At 40.1% G+C, this 18174-nt stretch overlaps 2 protein-coding genes across 2 annotated transcripts; one reads left to right on the forward strand and one right to left on the reverse strand.

The window, feature by feature from the left end:
* Window positions 1–3020: 3020 nt before the first annotated feature.
* Window positions 3021–8209, reverse strand: LOC307117254 (uncharacterized protein). Its single transcript, XM_079802046.1, has 2 exons — window positions 7985–8209; window positions 3021–7771 (listed from the first exon to the last, which is right to left on the reverse strand). Exon 2 carries the CDS (start codon window positions 7627–7629, stop codon window positions 3022–3024), a length of 4608 nt encoding a protein of 1535 aa, XP_079658172.1. The 5' UTR covers window positions 7630–7771; window positions 7985–8209; the 3' UTR covers window position 3021.
* An 8369-nt stretch (window positions 8210–16578) lies between these two features.
* gjd6 (gap junction protein delta 6) lies at window positions 16579–17854 on the forward strand (the record flags this gene model as incomplete). The annotated part of the gene is made up of 1 exon (XM_079802081.1): window positions 16579–17854. One exon carries the CDS (start codon window positions 16579–16581, stop codon window positions 17731–17733), a length of 1155 nt encoding a protein of 384 aa, XP_079658207.1. The 3' UTR covers window positions 17734–17854.
* Window positions 17855–18174: the final 320 nt, after the last annotated feature.

Raw genomic sequence — 18174 nt, forward strand, 5'->3', positions numbered from 1 at the left:
GTGGATCAGCCAGGTAACGACAGTACTAAGAATCAATGGTTCATAACTTTTGAACGGGCGTCATTTTTATACATTCATCTATTTTTTTGTCTTGTGAACTATATGTAAACATTTTTTATGCAAAATATCTTATTCAGGACAGTGCTAAATAATAAATAACATGCATTTTGTATGATCTCTCTTATATTGTTAAAAAAATTCACAGATTCTGTAAGGGGTTCGCATACCTTTTCTTGCCACTATACATTTCTATTCAGTTTTCTTCTTTTTCAAGGAATTTCCGGTTAAAAAATAAAGGTAACACTTTATTTTACAGTGTCTTTGTTACACGTTACATGTACTTACTATAGTAATAACTATAAATTATGCATAATTACATGCAACTAACCCTAAACCAAATCCTAATCCTACCCTAACCCTATAGTAAGTACATAGTTAATTAATATTACTCAGTACTTAAATATATAATTACAACAATGACTCCTTAAAATAGTGTACCCACTTTATTTTACAATGTCCTTTTTACATGTAGTAATAACTATAAATAATTTCATGCAACTAACCCTAAACAAAACCCCAATCCTAACCCTATAGTAAGTACATGGTTAATTATTATTACATAATTACACTGTAACACGGATGCCTAAAAATAAACTGCAACCAAAAATTACATTCGCAACCCTAATTACATATACAAACACATAGTAGGCTATCTACTGTAGATATTTGCATTAAAAAGCCATATCAAAATGTTATTGAAGCAATAACACTTGAGGCTGTTACAGAGAAGTTACCAGTTGAGCATTGTTAGTGTTACAGCCCGGTTGAATTGAATAAATAATTTTGCTCATGCACTGATGTTGTACTGTCCTTTGTCTCTTTATTTCCTTGTTGACTTTACAACAACGTAAGAGCTAGAAAAGATAAATAAACAATTGTTGCAATTTGAAAATAATACACGTTCATATAAATGAATCAAAACAATTAACTATAGCAACAAATTTAGAAATTAATACTAACATTTATACTAAAAACATAAAATTACTCTTAAATCAAACAAACACATAAAACAATCATTAAGACAAGATATTATATATATACATAAGTGCTTAAATATAAATGAATACCTTGTACTCCTTTTCAACCAGGTGCAAAACAAAACAAACAAAAAATACTGCAAAATGAAAACAACAAACAGCATCTAAATGCTTAAATCCACTTAAAAGTGTCCTTAATAAACTTATTATCTCCGTGACCGCATGGCTCCGTATCTCCGTCAGTGTTTTTATCTTCCGTGTGCGAGCTCTCTCTGTGCGCCTGCACGAGCGATCTGTTTGACTTTCCGGCAAGACGCCTTTCATAATAAAAGTCTCTATAGGTTAAATAACTTAAAGAGTGCAAAGTAACGTTCCAAAATATAATAAAACATAACTAATATTAAGAAAATATAGAATACGATATATAATATAGGGAATAATATCAGAATAATATAATAAACTCCAAACTAATTCAAATAACTGAGGGTTATTTAACTGGTTGTTTACACTCCCACCAAATCATGAGTGACTTCAAAACTCAAACTTTAAATCACAAATGATTTCTAAAATAAATTACCTATTTCAAGCTAGATGCAAAAGTAAACCTGAAACATATTCTATATGGACTGCATAGATCAAAGGATATGTCAGGAAGTTCAGGCTGCCTCCTGCAGCAGGACCAGCTTCTGCACTGGGCGCTCAACCATTGATGGTTTGTTCAGACGTTTACCATCCTTCCCCAGTTTCCTGTCTCCGAAACGTATCTTCACTCTTCTTACCAAACCATCCTTGTCAACGACAGTCTCAATAACTTCTGCCAAGCGCCACTCATTCCTGGGCAGATTGTCTGCCTTCTCCAAGACTATATCTCCAACTTGCATGTTCCTTCTTGGTGTAAGCCAGCATTGTCTTGTTGCAATATTAGACACATACTCCTTCTGCCAACGGCCCCAAAATTGCTCAGCTAAGTATTGGACATGGCGCCATCTCTTGCGAGCATATATGTCTTCTCTGATGAACTTGCCAGGGGGTGGTAGAGCTTGGGTAGTTTTTAGAGTGAGCAGGTGATTTGGGGTAAGGGGTTCTGGACTTTTAGGATCATTCAGATTATCTACTGTGAGCGGTCGGCTATTTACAATTGCCATAGCTTCGAAGAAGAAGGTCCGAAGGGAAGAATCATCTAGCCTTCCAGTAGATAAGGACAGAGTGGAATTAAGAACATTTCGAACCGTTCTAATCTGTCTTTCCCAAACTCCTCCAGTGTGACTTGAATGGGGTGCGTTGAAGACAAAGTCACATTGTTTTTCTGCTAAGAACGTTACCAGACGATTGGTGTCAATCTCTTTCATGGCCTTAGCAAACTCATTCTTGGCTCCAATGAAATTACTGCCTTGGTCGCACTTTATTTGACGAACTACTCCTCTGATAGCGATGAAACAACGCAGGCCGTTGATAAAGGCGTCCGTGGACATGTCATCCAGCATCTCAATATGGATGGCTCTGCAACAGAAACAGGTAAAGAGAAGTCCATACCTCTTGCATGATTTACGACCTTGTCTGGTGATGAATGGACCAAAAACATCCATTCCGCAGTATGTGAATGGAGGGGATGGATCTATACGCTCTGAGGGCAGGTTAGCCATTTTTTGCTCTTCTGTGGGTCTGCGAAGTTTGCGACATTTCACACACTCTCGTACAAAGGAGGCTACAGTCCTATTTACTCCTGTTATCCAAATTCCTCTTGATCTGATCTCATTTATAGTCATGCCTTTTCCTTGATGTTCAGTTTTTTCATGACAATCAGCGATCAGAAGTTTCGTAAGATGGTGTCCCTTTGGAATTATCAATGGATGTTTAATGGAGTTAGGGACAGAAGAATAGCAAAGCCTTCCTCCCACCTTGAGCAATCCGTCGTGGTCGACAAAGGCATCTAGATTGTATAGCCTGTTGCTGCGTGGGAGTTGCATGCCCTTACGGAGTAAGGCTATCTCTTCTGCATACATCTGACTTTGTAAGTCCTTGATGATGATGCGCTTAGCATCCTCACGTTCTGCCACTGTACTGTGGTCACTTGACTTGTCCTTCCTAACTCGACGAAGAAGACGTGCAACTGCTTGTATAACTTGGACCATGAGGACAACCTTGTGAGACAGTTGGATAAGCAGGAATATTGTACTGTTTGCGTGTTCAGTGACTGAGCCTTCTTGACCTCTGGGTCTCCAATTGGAAGTTGTGTGTTAACATCCACAGGTAGAGGTATTTGCCTTTCCCACAAAACGTTTGGTCCTCTGAACCAGCTGGACGTGACAAGATCATTGACACTCATACCTCGTGATGCATAGTCGGCTGGATTCTCTTCCGAGGGGATGTATCGCCACTGTTGAGGAGTTGTACTGTGATGAATTCTCTGAACTCGATTTGCGACGAACGTGTGGAAGCGGCGAGCTTCGTTGTTTATGTAGCCTAACACCACTTGAGAGTCAGTCCAGAAATATGCCTCTGCATCTGCAAGGTTAATTTCTTCCTTTAACAGATCATTAACTGCAACTGACACAACCGCAGCGGTCAACTCTAACCGAGGGATAGTTGTGACCTTAAGTGGGGCTACTCGAGATTTCGCCATGAGTAAAGCACAATGGACGTCACCTTGTTCGTTCTCGAGCCTAAGGTATGAGCACTGGCCATATCCCTTTGTGCTTGCATCTGAGAAGTGATGAATCTCTCTCCTTGTGATTATCCCAAACTCAGCAGGCACAATACAACGAGGCACCTCGATCTTCTCCAAGTTAGCCAGATCAGCCTTCCAATGCTCCCACCTTGGCTGCAAACCATCTGGTAAAGGATCATCCCAGCCCATGCCTTTTCTGCACATTTCTTGAAGAATAGCCTTTCCTTTGAGTAAGAATGGCGCAAGAAATCCTAGGGGGTCAAACAATGAGGCCACTGTAGACAGTATGCTTCTACGGGTTGCTGGCTGGTCCCTTAGGTTTACACGAAATCTGAAGTTATCGTGTTCCAGATGCCAGTAAATGCCCAAGGCTCTTTCCAAAGGCTGGTCAGTGAGGGAAAGATTGACAGATGTAATGTCAACAGCACATTCAGAGGGTGGTATGTTCTCCAAAACTGTCTTGTCATTGGACACAAACTTATGCAACCTTAAACCTCCAAGTGCACAAACCTGGCGAGCTTCTAGGGCCATCTGGATAGCCTTCTCTGCACTTTCGACGCTGGTGACTCCATCATCCATGTAGAAGTCTCGCATAATGAATTGTGAACCTAGGGGATAAAGATGTTCACCTTCTCTTGCAAGATGCTTTAGTCCGTAGTTGGCGCACCCAGGGGACGACGAGGCACCAAACAGATGTACTCTCATGCGGAACGTTTGAGGCTTTGAGTCAAAATCTCCCTTTCTCCACCAGAGAAATCGTAAATAATCCCGATCTGCTTCGTTAACATAGAACTGGTGGAACATCCTCTCAATATCACATATCAAGGCCACTGGATACTGTCGGAACCGTAAAAGAATGCCAGTCAGGCTGTTCATCAGGTCAGGGCCTGTGAGAAGATGATCGTTCAAGCTGGTTCCCTTGTATCTGGCAGAGCAGTCAAAGACTACACGTAATTTCCCTGGCTTCTTCGCGTGATACACCCCGTGATGAGGGATGTACCATTTTTCTCCTTCCTTTCCTTCATCAGTGACTCCTTCAGCTTCACCGTGCTCTATTACTTCTTCCATGAACTTCACATAACGTTCTCTGTACTCCAGGTCCTTTATTAATCTCCGCTTTAGATGTTGAAGTCTCATGGCAGCAAGAGGCTCATTATCTGGAAGATAGGGTCTTTTTTTGAATGGAAGGGGCATTTCCAAGTGGCTGTCTTTGTTCATTCTAATGCTTTCTTCCAGTTTATTCAAGAACATAATGTCCTCTTGAGACACCACTCTTGTGTTTTCTTTAGTATCCTTGAAATCTGACTCCAGCACTTTGATCACATCAGCTGGCATTACAGAAGGAATCTCCTTAATGGATACTCTGTGGCACATGCTAACCCCACTTTGTGACTCATGATGTATCAAGGAAGGGCCCACGATGCTCCATCCGAGATCCGTACAAACAGCATATGGCTCGTTGTCTGCTCCAAGAATCACTTCTCTGGGTGCTAAAGCTCTGGAACAATTATATCCTATGAGAAGACCCACTTCACAGTCTTGAAGCGGAAGAATTCTGTCTGTCAGAGTAGCAAGATGTTTCCAACGCCTGGCAGTTTCACTGGTAGGGATGTGTGCACGGTCCACAGGGATACATTCCTTAGTGTATGCGGGGGGAAGGTCTAGAACTACTGTGGAATTAAAGCCTCTAACTCTAAGACCAGAAACTCTTTCACTTGATATCAAAGAATCTCTTCCAACCATAGTAGTGAGCTTAAGTGTCACTGGACATGAGTCAACCTTTAGACTTTGACTTACTGCATATTCAATGAAGACAGTATCACTTTGTGTGTCTAACAGAGCGTAGACAAGTTTCTCAGAGTCTGGGTCGTTTTGTGAGGACAACCACACTGGCACAATCATTGAGGTGTTAGCAGACGTGCATCCAGATTCTACACTTAAAGACGTTGTCTCAACCCTTTCGTGTGCGTTCTCTGGGCTATGAACAGGGGAGGACTTCACCTTTCTTACGAAGCTATCATCGTGCAAGTAGGTAGGATGTCTTCTTTTACAGGTATTGCAGGTATGTCTGAAACGACAGTCTCTGGCACTGTGTCCGGGCTTCAAACATCCATAGCACAGCTTTGTGTCCTTTATGAACTGTCTCCGCTCTTCAAGAGACTTTGCCGAGAATTTAAAGCAATCATGAATTTGATGTTCACTGCTTTGACAGAACAGACAAGGTTTGAAGACCTTACTAGTTGGCTTCGGATTCTCATGCTGTGTGACAATCTTTGTGTGGAAGACATTAGCTTTGTTCTTACTAACCTTGAGGTTATATCTCTCCTTATTAGCTTCAGAGGCGTGAAGAGCATAGAAGGAAGTGACTGGGTTGCAGGCTACCTCAGCCTCAACTGACATGAAGCTGGCGAAGTCATGGAAGGTTGGGAAATCTTGAGTCTCACTCAGTGTTTGCGTAGCTTGACGATTCCAGCGGGCAGCCGCCCAATCAGGGAGTTTGCTGACCAGTTTCCTATTCTCCTCGCAGTCATTCAATATTTCCAGTCCCTTAACATGAGGCATAGCGTCTTCACATGCATTCAGGAAATCTGAGAAATTTCTGAGTCCTTCAGCGTCCTTGGGCTGGATTCTAGGCCAGCTTGTGAGTTTCTCTCTGAATGCTCTTTGTATAATGAATGGCTGTCCATAACGATCCTGAAGTCTTTTCCATGCATCCTTGTAAGCTTCCTCATCAGTTCTGTAGAAGATGCCTTCTAGAGTTTTCCGAGCAGAACCACTGACATACTTCTTCAAGTAGTATAACTTATCTGCTGAGGAGACATGTCTTCTGTCGATGAGCGATTGGAAAGAAGCTTTCCACTCAATAAAGTGAATGGGGTCACCACTGAAGACTGTTGGCTCTGGCATAGGAAGTCTGTTCAGTGTTATACTGTCTTGAACAGCCTGCGCAAGGTAAGACACGTCAGTATTGGGAGGCGGCAACAACTTCTCATTGATTGTTGGCTTAATTGAGGGTGAATACACAGGTTCTTGCATAGGAATGCTCACATGTTGCTGTAGCCTAGTGTTCTGGTTAGCAGAGGAAATGGTTTCTTCCTTATCATACACTTCAAGTCTTGCTCTAGCTGCTCTAACCTCCTTTACTGCTTGTAATCTTTCTAACTCCATCATTTCAGCATCAAGTTCTCTCCTTTTCTTCTCTTCTAGAAGTTGTATTCTTTCTCTTTGTTCCTTTTCCTCCATTATCGTTACATATTCTGCTTCCTTTGCTGCAAGCTCTGCTGCTGCCTCTATCCGTTTAGCCATCAAGATGGAGTTCAATGAAGGTTGACTCAGGGGTGTACTCGACTTGGAGCTGACACGTGAGACTGTAGAACCATAGACAGAGCGAGCATAATCTCGATCAAGCAATTCACAAAGACGTTCTTTTACTTGTTCACTGTCGAAGTCTCCATCAACACCTGAAATCCTCTCATAAGCAATTTTTACAATGTCCTTTGTCACAGCATCGCATGCATCAATTCGTCTCCTTGTGTCAGCAGACGGAGCAACATAACTTCGAACCTTCATGTACGCTTCCATCACAAGGTCTCTTTCATTTTCCAATGTGTCTGTAAGTGTTGCTAGTTGACTCTCAGAAATGTCTGTTTTCAGCTGCCCTCTTGCCTTTCTAGCCTCAGCTTTCCATTTTTCATATGCCTGTGTAAGCTTTCTCTCTGCCTTTTGTGACTCCTCTTTTTGATATGCAATCATCTTTTCTGTTGGAATTCGTTTGCGGACAGAGTGACGTACCTCAGCTGTCTTTACACCATCAGAATGATCTTCCATCTCATCGTCTGTATCTCTGTCTTGAGAAGGTAGGATTTTTAAAGCTTCCATTTCTTTCACAGGAGTGCATGACTTGGATCCTTGGTCTGTCATCATTTATGGCAGCAAATGGAATCAATGGAAGTAAGCTCTTACTGTTACAGCCCGGTTGAATTGAATAAATAATTTTGCTCATGCACTGATGTTGTACTGTCCTTTGTCTCTTTATTTCCTTGTTGACTTTACAACAACGTAAGAGCTAGAAAAGATAAATAAACAATTGTTGCAATTTGAAAATAATACACGTTCATATAAATGAATCAAAACAATTAACTATAGCAACAAATTTAGAAATTAATACTAACATTTATACTAAAAACATAAAATTACTCTTAAATCAAACAAACACATAAAACAATCATTAAGACAAGATATTATATATATACATAAGTGCTTAAATATAAATGAATACCTTGTACTCCTTTTCAACCAGGTGCAAAACAAAACAAACAAAAAATACTGCAAAATGAAAACAACAAACAGCATCTAAATGCTTAAATCCACTTAAAAGTGTCCTTAATAAACTTATTATCTCCGTGACCGCATGGCTCCGTATCTCCGTCAGTGTTTTTATCTTCCGTGTGCGAGCTCTCTCTGTGCGCCTGCACGAGCGATCTGTTTGACTTTCCGGCAAGACGCCTTTCATAATAAAAGTCTCTATAGGTTAAATAACTTAAAGAGTGCAAAGTAACGTTCCAAAATATAATAAAACATAACTAATATTAAGAAAATATAGAATACGATATATAATATAGGGAATAATATCAGAATAATATAATAAACTCCAAACTAATTCAAATAACTGAGGGTTATTTAACTGGTTGTTTACAGTTAGGCATTGGCTGTGTGTTTTGTTACAGAGAAGTTAACAGTTGAGCAGTGTTGGCATGACATGAAGCAGAAAACACCTCTTACCTGTTGAAAATTCAGTGCAACAGAACAGTCTTGAGTGGTTTTGAGTGTTTGTACGGGCCTGTTTAATTTAACAACTTGTCATTCAAACCTCTGAGCATTGCCCCTGTCTGGACTCTGGAGGTCAGATTATTTGATTACAAATGCCTCCTAAAGCCGGTAGACGCAGACACAACAGAAGCATAAAGGACAAAAAAGCAGATCTTTGAACACGTGAGAAACTCAGCTGCGACAATCGCGAGAGATTAGGCAGTAAAGGGTTGATTTATTCATAATATCTTTCTTTATACCGAAGGTCTAGTTTAGATGAAAGTGCAGAAGGGAAACACCGTAGACAAGTAGTCATATGAGAGACTTTCACTCTCATTGAGTCTCGCCCCATAAATCTGCTTCTTTCTTTCCTCCCTCTGTCTGCTCGCTTTTCTTTCTGTCCTGTTGGCACTAATCCTGTCTGCTATTCATGGCCAAGCTGCTCGCTAGAATGGCCGGCGGGGACGGACATCAATGTGGATTTCTTCATGAACCGCGTGAAGGGGTGAATAATTCCTTTGACACCTCTTAGACGCTTGCAGGAGAGACCCAGACACCAATGGATTATCACAGGAATAAAACAGGCTTTGGTGAAAGAGAACTTCCTCTTAATGTTGAGGGATGCAGTGAGGTGTGACTGGCTGAGGCGCTATTGTTCAGCTTCTTTTCTGGCTACTTCTAATTTGATGAGAGATAAAAACAGGAAACAACAAGGGAATAAAGGATCTGAACTCACACCATCTGCATGAACACCCAATGTGCTGCTCCAACATGACAAACGCAATTTGAAAATGTTCTGTGAAAACTTGAATATTTCTTTAAAATAGAGATTACAAAGGTAAATTGGTCAAAGTGGTCATTTCTTAAAGTCAACACGAAACACTGTTTCACAAGCTATTTTACTTCCAAAAATGTGACATATTTTGAGTGAAACAGGACTGAGAAAAATCAGGCAGGACTACATTTTATTCATTGGGAATTTATTATTATTTATCTCAGCAAGTGAGAAATGCATGTGGTCAGAGAAGAGGGTTGAAAAAGTACTTGCTTTTCCAGAGTATTTTTTTTTTTTTTTTTGTAAAATGTGTAGTAAGACTAAATATATTTTCAATACAAAATGTATTAAAAAATATGTTCACTGAAAGTCTAAATAACTTGTTGCTTCAAGTTAATTTCTCTTCTCTTTCTCTATTTTAACAAATATTTACACAAAATTACTTTAAATAAAATATGTATTGTGTGGCTCTATTATTTTATTTTGTTTTAGAAGGTGCAACAGACCAAAAAAGGTTCCCTAATACTAGTCGTAATCTGCCAAGACAATTGAAATATTCCTTAAAATGTCTAGAAAAAGTGCAACCCATTCTCACTCCCAAGGCGTTAAAATCTGAAGAAGTTAGCCTGGCTTCGCCCTCCTACGTACTTCCGCTCAATTTTCATTTTCCTTCAGTACTCCGTCTGGGACTGCGGTATAGTCTTAGGTTTTCTCCTAACAAATTTTTACCGGTCCAATCAGCGAACAGAGGGAGTGGCTGAGAACGATGATGTTGATGTCGTGCGCTAGTTTGAGTTGTAGTTCAGTAATGGCGGCGGAGAAAAGATGCGAGCGAAGCCATTCATTCCGTTGTGGCACCACTGCCGAATATCCAGAAGTTAAAGCCGGAGCAAGAACAATCTTTGCCGAGTTTTGTTGGTGGCCAATGCCATGATGTTGTGTCCCGGGAAAAGTTTGATTTTCCAGTCAAAAATTGTTCACTTAGTGGTGAAGGAGTTGGATGAAGCCCCGGTAATTGTTTCGCGTGCGGTCGGAAGGTATTGTCATCATTTACAGGGGCTAGTCAGTGATTTTATTTCCTTCCGTCTCCCACCACCCGCGTAAAAATCCCCGGCTGAATTACGACTGCTTTTGACGAACACCAAGGTCGTGTGGTAATGTAATTGCTCTCCGAATCCACATCTCTGAGTTTTCAAGAATATATCACTTCAAAATTCACTGTTTATATCCTTTTTGACCACTGCAGAGCACCGTGCGGTTGCGCTTCGCTGTAATTTGGATGCATTTCTAGACTTGTATTTCTTTAAATGCTGGCAAGTATTTACAAGAGCAATATTACATTGAATATATTTCATCACCACCCAAAAAATAAAAAAGAAGAAAAGCTCGTAAACATTTGAATTGGGCCGTTATTTACGGCAGCATTTATTCTTATCATACCAAGCATATGATATTTTATTTACAGCATACAATCATGTTATGGACCACGTGAGCAGCATGTTCCCGATCACAAAACTTACCACTCCACCGTGAATAAATCACAATCCGAATGCACAAGGTTTTATCACTGAGGTGGCTGCACATTTATTTTTACGGACTTCCATGTGAGAAATAAAGGCGAACGGCGCATGACATACGTCACGGCCAAACGTTAGCGATTGGTTATGGCAGATCCAGAGTGGCTCTGGGCAGATCTAATAGTTTTAAACTTCAACAGAGTACCCGCCTTCAAGGAAGTAAACGCTTGTCAATGGAGAGTGGCCAGACTCTATGTACAAATGAAATGTACGAGAGTCTGGTAGCGCCAGGCTATGGTCAAGTGCCTTCCATGACACAATTTTATGAATATTTTTATATTTTGGAGCAACTCCTACCCTAAACCTCCGCAATAAAGAGTGTACAGCCGATGTACACTCAACGGCTGTCCGACTTCACACACTCGTTTTCATTCACTCCTTCAAATGAACTGTATTAGTGGACTAACGTAGGGAATAGTGAATAGCGATTTCAGATTCAGCCCCTGTCAGTCATATCATCCCATAAAAAAAAATAACACAAGACTTTTTAGCATGACGCAATCGGTCACAAGACACACGAGAGCCAATGACATTATACAATCAAAGCTGACGTAATGACGCAATTGGTCAGGAGACATACGAGAGCCAATGCAATTTCACTATGAAATTTGACTTAACTCAAGCAGCAATTTTTGAAATTTGAATGTGCGCAATGTGCATGATCTTCGGCGGCTGATCACTTTTGGGGATTTTCTTCATACAAATCAATCGTTTGGCCTCGCAACACTTGGAATATTTGTACTTTTGAATACATCGTGCATGCAGTCATATCCTGTGTTTTATATCATTTACTGTATACACAAATGGGTAGGTTTAGGGATGGGATGGGGTTGGGTTACATGTTCAAACGTGTCTAAATAGCATAAATAAAATAAATTATTAAATTGAGAATCACACTCCAATATGTCATAATGGCAAAATCATAACCCAATATATAATTTAATCATGATGATAACGTTCCCATGCCCAACGCGTCTGTGTATGACGCAAAAGGTTTCTCATTGAAATCAATGGAGCACCCTGCGCGCCCGAAAAAATGACTTTTAGCGTCTTCGTTGTGATGTGGAAGGCACTTGGTGCTTCAGATTTTGACGCCTTGGGAGTGAGAACATGATGAACCAGTGACAAGTAAGATTCGTAGTGCTAGAGCTGAACTGTATTCTTAACATCCTCAAAATAAGATTTCATAAAGTGCAGATTACTTTCTGCAAGCTACTTATTAAAACTCATAGAATGTATCTCCATGATCAGTTTTTGTATGTATGAACCTCACTACAGTAAATTTATCAGTATCAAGTTATTTCTTTTCAGCCTTATTAAATGTAACAAAACATCTACAGCACACGACGACATGCAAATATTCAATTATTAATTGAATATTAAATGTGTTGGTTACACATGTGCTTGTGTGATAAAGGTTCAGACAGCTGTTGACAGCTCATGAAAGATCAAGAGCGCAGCCTTCCTGGAAACACAACATACACAAGTATTAACACACACACACACACACACACACACACACACACACACACACTGACTTGAGACCTGCATCCATGTCTGATAGCTAGGGGCAACATCACAGCAAAAGTTACTGATAAAGCCATTAGTCATGGTGACTAGCTTCAACATCACCGGCCCTATAGGAGCCAAATGTATTTTATGTGTTCAGGGGAGAACTATGGCACAAATTGGCCTAAACGATATACTGCGACCTTTAAAATAATACTAATAAATATCACCAGATTGAAAAAAAATGTTTAGACATAAATACATATTTTTTATTAAGCTGTGGATTTGCAAATATTTTTAGATATTCTAAAAAGACCACGTTTTGTCAAGGTTTAGATCATTTTAAATGTTGATTTGAAGTGTCAGTTTTTGCATTCATTTTAAAACAGTGAAACCTGAACACAGAGAAAGACATTTTGTTACACATAACATAAAAAAGCATTTAATGAACCTGAATGCATATCAGAGCTTAATCAACCTGATTTCATCCTCTTATTTGAGTCTACTGGCTCAATTTTGCCATATTGTTACAGGCACACCTGTGTGTTTGAGTGGGTGTGACTGTTTTGTACTCTTAATGTTTTAGAGTGTCACCTCTTTCTTGCTGTCCATTTTTTTACTGCATTGTTGCTGAATTATTGATTTTATTTAACACTTTGTGTTACAGTCACACCAGTTCATATGTTTGTGGGGGTGGAATGTGTCTATTTTGCACTTTTTAAATTTTAGAGTGTCACCCCTTCATTGCTGTGCAGTTTTTTGTGCATCGTGGCTGATTTGTAGATTGTACACACAAAAAAGTATCTGTATTTTTGCCTATTTCCCATTCATTTTTGACAAGTGTGACTATTTTTTTATGAGCATTTAACTTTTTTTGAATCAAGTCCATGGCTGCGTCCCAATTCGCCTACTTATACTACGTCCTAAAAGTATGTACTCTTTTTGTGAAGAAAAAGTACATACTTTTGAGTGTGTAGCAGAAGAGTATGCAAGCTTTGGGACATACTACTTCGTCATCTTTAACGGACTCTGTTACGTGCGTCCCGTCACCGTTTAAAATGTCAATCATCGTCACAGTTCAAATCCCCCACTTTAAATTTAATTTCCTACCGTATTGGAGAGAAATGTAGTCGCTCGTTGATCTGCCTTTCGTGGGTCTTTAGACTCCTCTCATGTGTTTGCAAAGTTAATGGCCAAACGTATCATTACAAAAGTTCTCAATGCTGCTGCAGGTGAAATATAATGTGGATAATATTGAATAAATATCTTTTCGTCCGGTTAAATACTGATAATTGCTCACTCAAACCACTTTATCTAATCCTCTCCACTTAACCGTCAGACTCGCGTAACCGTCATGTTTGTAGTTTTTTAAACACTTTTTATCCGCGTTTGTAGTTCTAATCGAATCCTCGTCCATCTCGCAATGGGTTGTGGGCAATATCAGCCGTTAGAGTGCGCATCGATCTGCACTTCGGATTCTGACCGGAAATAGTAAACCATCCGGGAATCTTTGGAATACTTTTTTCAACATACTAAGATCTGGGACATACTAATTCTTTTTTCGAATACTATTTAGTACGGATAGTATGCGAATTGGGACGCAGCACATGTCTTTTCCGTTGTTGTGGTCTAGCGACTGACACAAAAGTAACAAAAGTTTTGTACCATTCCGATGAAGTATAGCAATTTTTAAAAATGAAAAAAAAAAAAAATCCCGGTCTAAAATGACCAAACACCAGAGGGTTAAATATGCAAATTATGCATGATCTAATTAAATATGCAATCATTTGTATTCATTTCCCGATACAAAACATTGAACACTGGATAAAGCCAGGTTCAAAATTTATGATTCATATTGTTGATATGTTAGAGTTAAAGGGAATTTTGGATGTCTCTTTTTATCACTCCATAAATAAGAAAATACAGTCAACACTGCATGAGAAAAAAAATATCATAATTTTGAGATAAAGATGTGTGTTTAAAATCTACAGATGCAAACAGATAAAGTGCAATAAAATAAACACCTAAAAGTATATTTTGGATGTTTTCTTTCCACTAGTCTGAAACACTTTACAAAAAGCCAAATAACCCCAAATCTCTATAAGTATAATATTGTCAATAACTTGCATTGCAAAATTGTCAACATACCTGTTATTCCCAATCCTCACAAGTGAGCACCACAACGTCCATTGTTGAGCAGCTTGGACTGATGTTGTCATGTTGCATCCCCCACGTGCATTGTTAAATTCAATATTCCATGAAACCAAACACATTTTGTTTGAATATAATGGCAGCCCAAAATTTGAAGCCCCAAAAGGTGTATCCATCCATTATAAAAGTGCTCCACACGGCTCCCGGGGGTTAATAAAGGCCTTCTGAAGCGAAGCGTTTGTGTACGAAAAATATCCATATTTAAAACTGTATAAAGTAAATTATCTAGCTTCCTCCAGACCGCCTTAAAATTGCTATATATTCAACTCAAAATTAGTTTTTTTTCCTTATGCAGTGTTGACTGTATTTTCTTATTTATGGAGTGATAAAAAGAGACATCCAAAATTCCCTTTGACTCTAATGTATCAACAATATGAACCAACATTTTTTAACCTGGCTTTATCCAATGTTCAATGTTTCTGTTTCTGAAATGAATGCAAATGATTGCATATTTAATTAGACAATGCATCATTTGCATATTTAACCCTCTGGTGGTGTTCCCGGGAACATTTTTAAAAATGGCTATACTTCATCGGAATGGTTATGAAGAAAGTGTAATGCTTCTTGCAGTTCAAAACAGTATTTTACATTATAATGTGTTAAATATGGATATTTTTGTTACACAAGCCAGAGCCGGAGCCGTGTGGATTACTTTTATAATGGATTGATGCACTTTTTTTGGGCTTCAAATTTTGGGCTGCCATTCACTGCCATTATAAAGCTTGGAGGAACCAGGACATTTTTTTATATAACTCTGATTGTATTAGTCAGAAAGAAGAATGTCGACTTGAGGGTGAGTAAATCATGGGCTAATTTTCATTTTTGGGTGAACTATCCCTTTAAGATGGTGAACAAAATAAGAAAAGTGTTAATTATGAATAAATATTACATTAAAATTTAGACCATTTCACCACGTTCAGTATTAGTGTGCTCTGTTGAAATCAATTGTGAGTTGAGTCTCCAGCACTTTGCTCTAGGAATGCTCTGACGCATGGAGTTGCTGGCAATCTAGAGCGTTCCAAATCATTCAAAATACTGCCGAGTGAGCTGCCTTCCCGTCTACATAGTTGGCTTCTAAGTTGTCTGGAAACACCCACAGTTCCCAAATGCCCAATGGTTACTGCTTTTTCTTTAGCATCCACTCGTGTCACACCTTTTAAGGGTTCATATAATCAACAGGGGCAAGTTAGCAGATACCATGAAGATAACTGCAATCATCTGTCTATTTTAGTTTAAGATTCAAAATTACTACTATCACTTTTGTAAACAAACAGTATCATCGGTATTAGAAACATTTTACTTCTGCTATAGACCTTACTGGTAAAAGGCATTTACTAACATACACTATCATTCAAAAGTTTTGGAGCAGTAAGATTCCCATTTCAAATAAATGTTGCTCTTTGTAACTTTCTATATTCATAAAAAAATTGCGTCATGGTTTCCACAACATTAAGCAGAGCAACCGTTTTCAACATTGATAATAATAAAAATGTTTCTTGAGCAGAAAATCAGTATATCACAATGAATTCTGAAGGATCGTATGACACTGAAGACTGGATTAATGATGATCACAGGAATAAATTATTACAAACATGACAGGCAACCATCACATTGTCATTTATCCATTTAGCAGACACTTATGCAAAGAAGCTAACAACTGAGGAACATTCGCAATTTGTCATAAGAGCCAACAATATTCATGGCACACAATGCCAAGTTTACAGCATAAGATAGATTAGCACATATCCACTATCTGTGGCGTATTTTTAAAAGTGGCCTTCAGAAGGAACCCATCCTATCACGTACGGCGGCAATCTGAAAAGAGCGTAATCTGCCGACGCTATCAAGAGTAGGAAGAGTGCTGTCTCTCCAGCGGTTTGTAAATGGACTCTAAAGACAAGCGACAGCACCATGTGACCAATGTGAAGTGGCCGGCACGGTCCCAAGCGGAGGCCTTATCTCTGAAGGAGAAAGGGATGGCTGGGAGCAGTGATGGCACCTTCGCTCTCTGGCCAGAGCTGTAACATGAAAACACCCGTCCTTGCTGGCAACAGAGCTAAAGTGGATCTATTTCAGGTGCTGTACTTCAGGAGGCCGGTGCGTAGAGACATGACAGAATGGACATTGCTCAAGCGGCTGCTGGACGCCGTGCACCAGCACTCCACCATGATCGGACGCCTCTGGCTCACGGTCATGGTGATTTTCCGCCTGCTCATCGTGGCTGTGGCGACCGAGGACGTCTACACGGACGAGCAGGAGATGTTCGTCTGCAACACCCTTCAACCGGGGTGTCCCAACGTCTGCTACGACGCCTTCGCCCCCATCTCCCAGCCTCGATTCTGGGTCTTCCAGATCATCACGGTCTCGACGCCTTCTCTTTGCTTCATCATCTACACCTGGCACAACTTATCCAAGCAGCCCGAGGGCGAGCAGACGAGGGAAGCGTACGACCGCAGTTGCGACTCGGACAGCTGCTCCATTAAGTCGCACAAGCACTTGGGTCACAGCCTTGCCGACGTTCTTGAAGGCATCGCCAACCAGAGCGGCCAGAAAAGCTCGCAGGCATTGCGGGGGACCGCCCCTCCGTCCAAAACCTCCTTGGGAGTCCTTTCCAAGTACTACGTCTTCCACGTATGCTTCCGTGCCATTCTCGAGGTGGCTTTCGTGGTGGCGCAGTGGCTCCTCTTCGGTTTCCACGTTCCCGCTCACTTCGTGTGCACGGCAAGTCCTTGCATGCAGAGGGTCGACTGCTACGTCTCACGCCCCACCGAGAAAACCATCTTCCTGATCTTCATGTTTTGCGTAGGGGTCTTCTGCATCTTCCTCAACTTCTTAGAGCTCAATCATCTGGGCTGGAAGATGATCAAGAAGTCCATGCTCAACAAGGACAGCTCCTGGAGGGGTTACGGCGCTATAAACCAAGACTCGCAGTCCATAGTCTCTCTAACTTTCAGAGACGTGACCAGCACTACCTCGCTACCTACCCTAGATCTAGTAGTGGACCACCAGCCCGACTGGAACTGTGTTGGGAACTGCTCAACGAAGAAAGACAAGGACACCTACAGAGGAACACAAACGCTCAAGGGTAAATCGCAGCCAAACAAAGAAAGAAAATCAAAACAAAGGAGCACTGAGGTTTGGATATAAACTCTATTATGGACAATTCGAAGAGTCTTAAATTTGATTACGAAATGCTTTTTTAGTGTGTGTTAGTGAATGATAGATTTTTGAAGGCAGCTGCTACCCGTTTGTATGGATGAGCAAAAATAAACCGTACAATCAATATTTCCACATCATTTATTTATGCAATATACAGTGTGTAATAATATATTCATTTACAACATCTATAAACCACTTTGTGTATAAATTACGCCAGAGAGCCAAAAAGAAAACAACTCACAAGCCTTTCCTTTCACTCAGTGATGTAGTGATGAACATTCGAGAAGAGAAATGTCATAAGAACACTGTAAAATTGGTTTAGGAGTTAGTAATAGTGTTTGGAAGTAAAGAGCTATTCTACATCTTAAGTTTGAGATCGAGATGATTGGGGTGCCACATCTTCTTTTGATTCAAGCAATTTCTTGTCGT

The sequence above is a fragment of the Gobio gobio genome (assembly GCF_949357685.1).
Source record: "Gobio gobio genome assembly, chromosome: 2".
NCBI classification, from domain to species: domain Eukaryota; kingdom Metazoa; phylum Chordata; class Actinopteri; order Cypriniformes; family Gobionidae; genus Gobio; species Gobio gobio.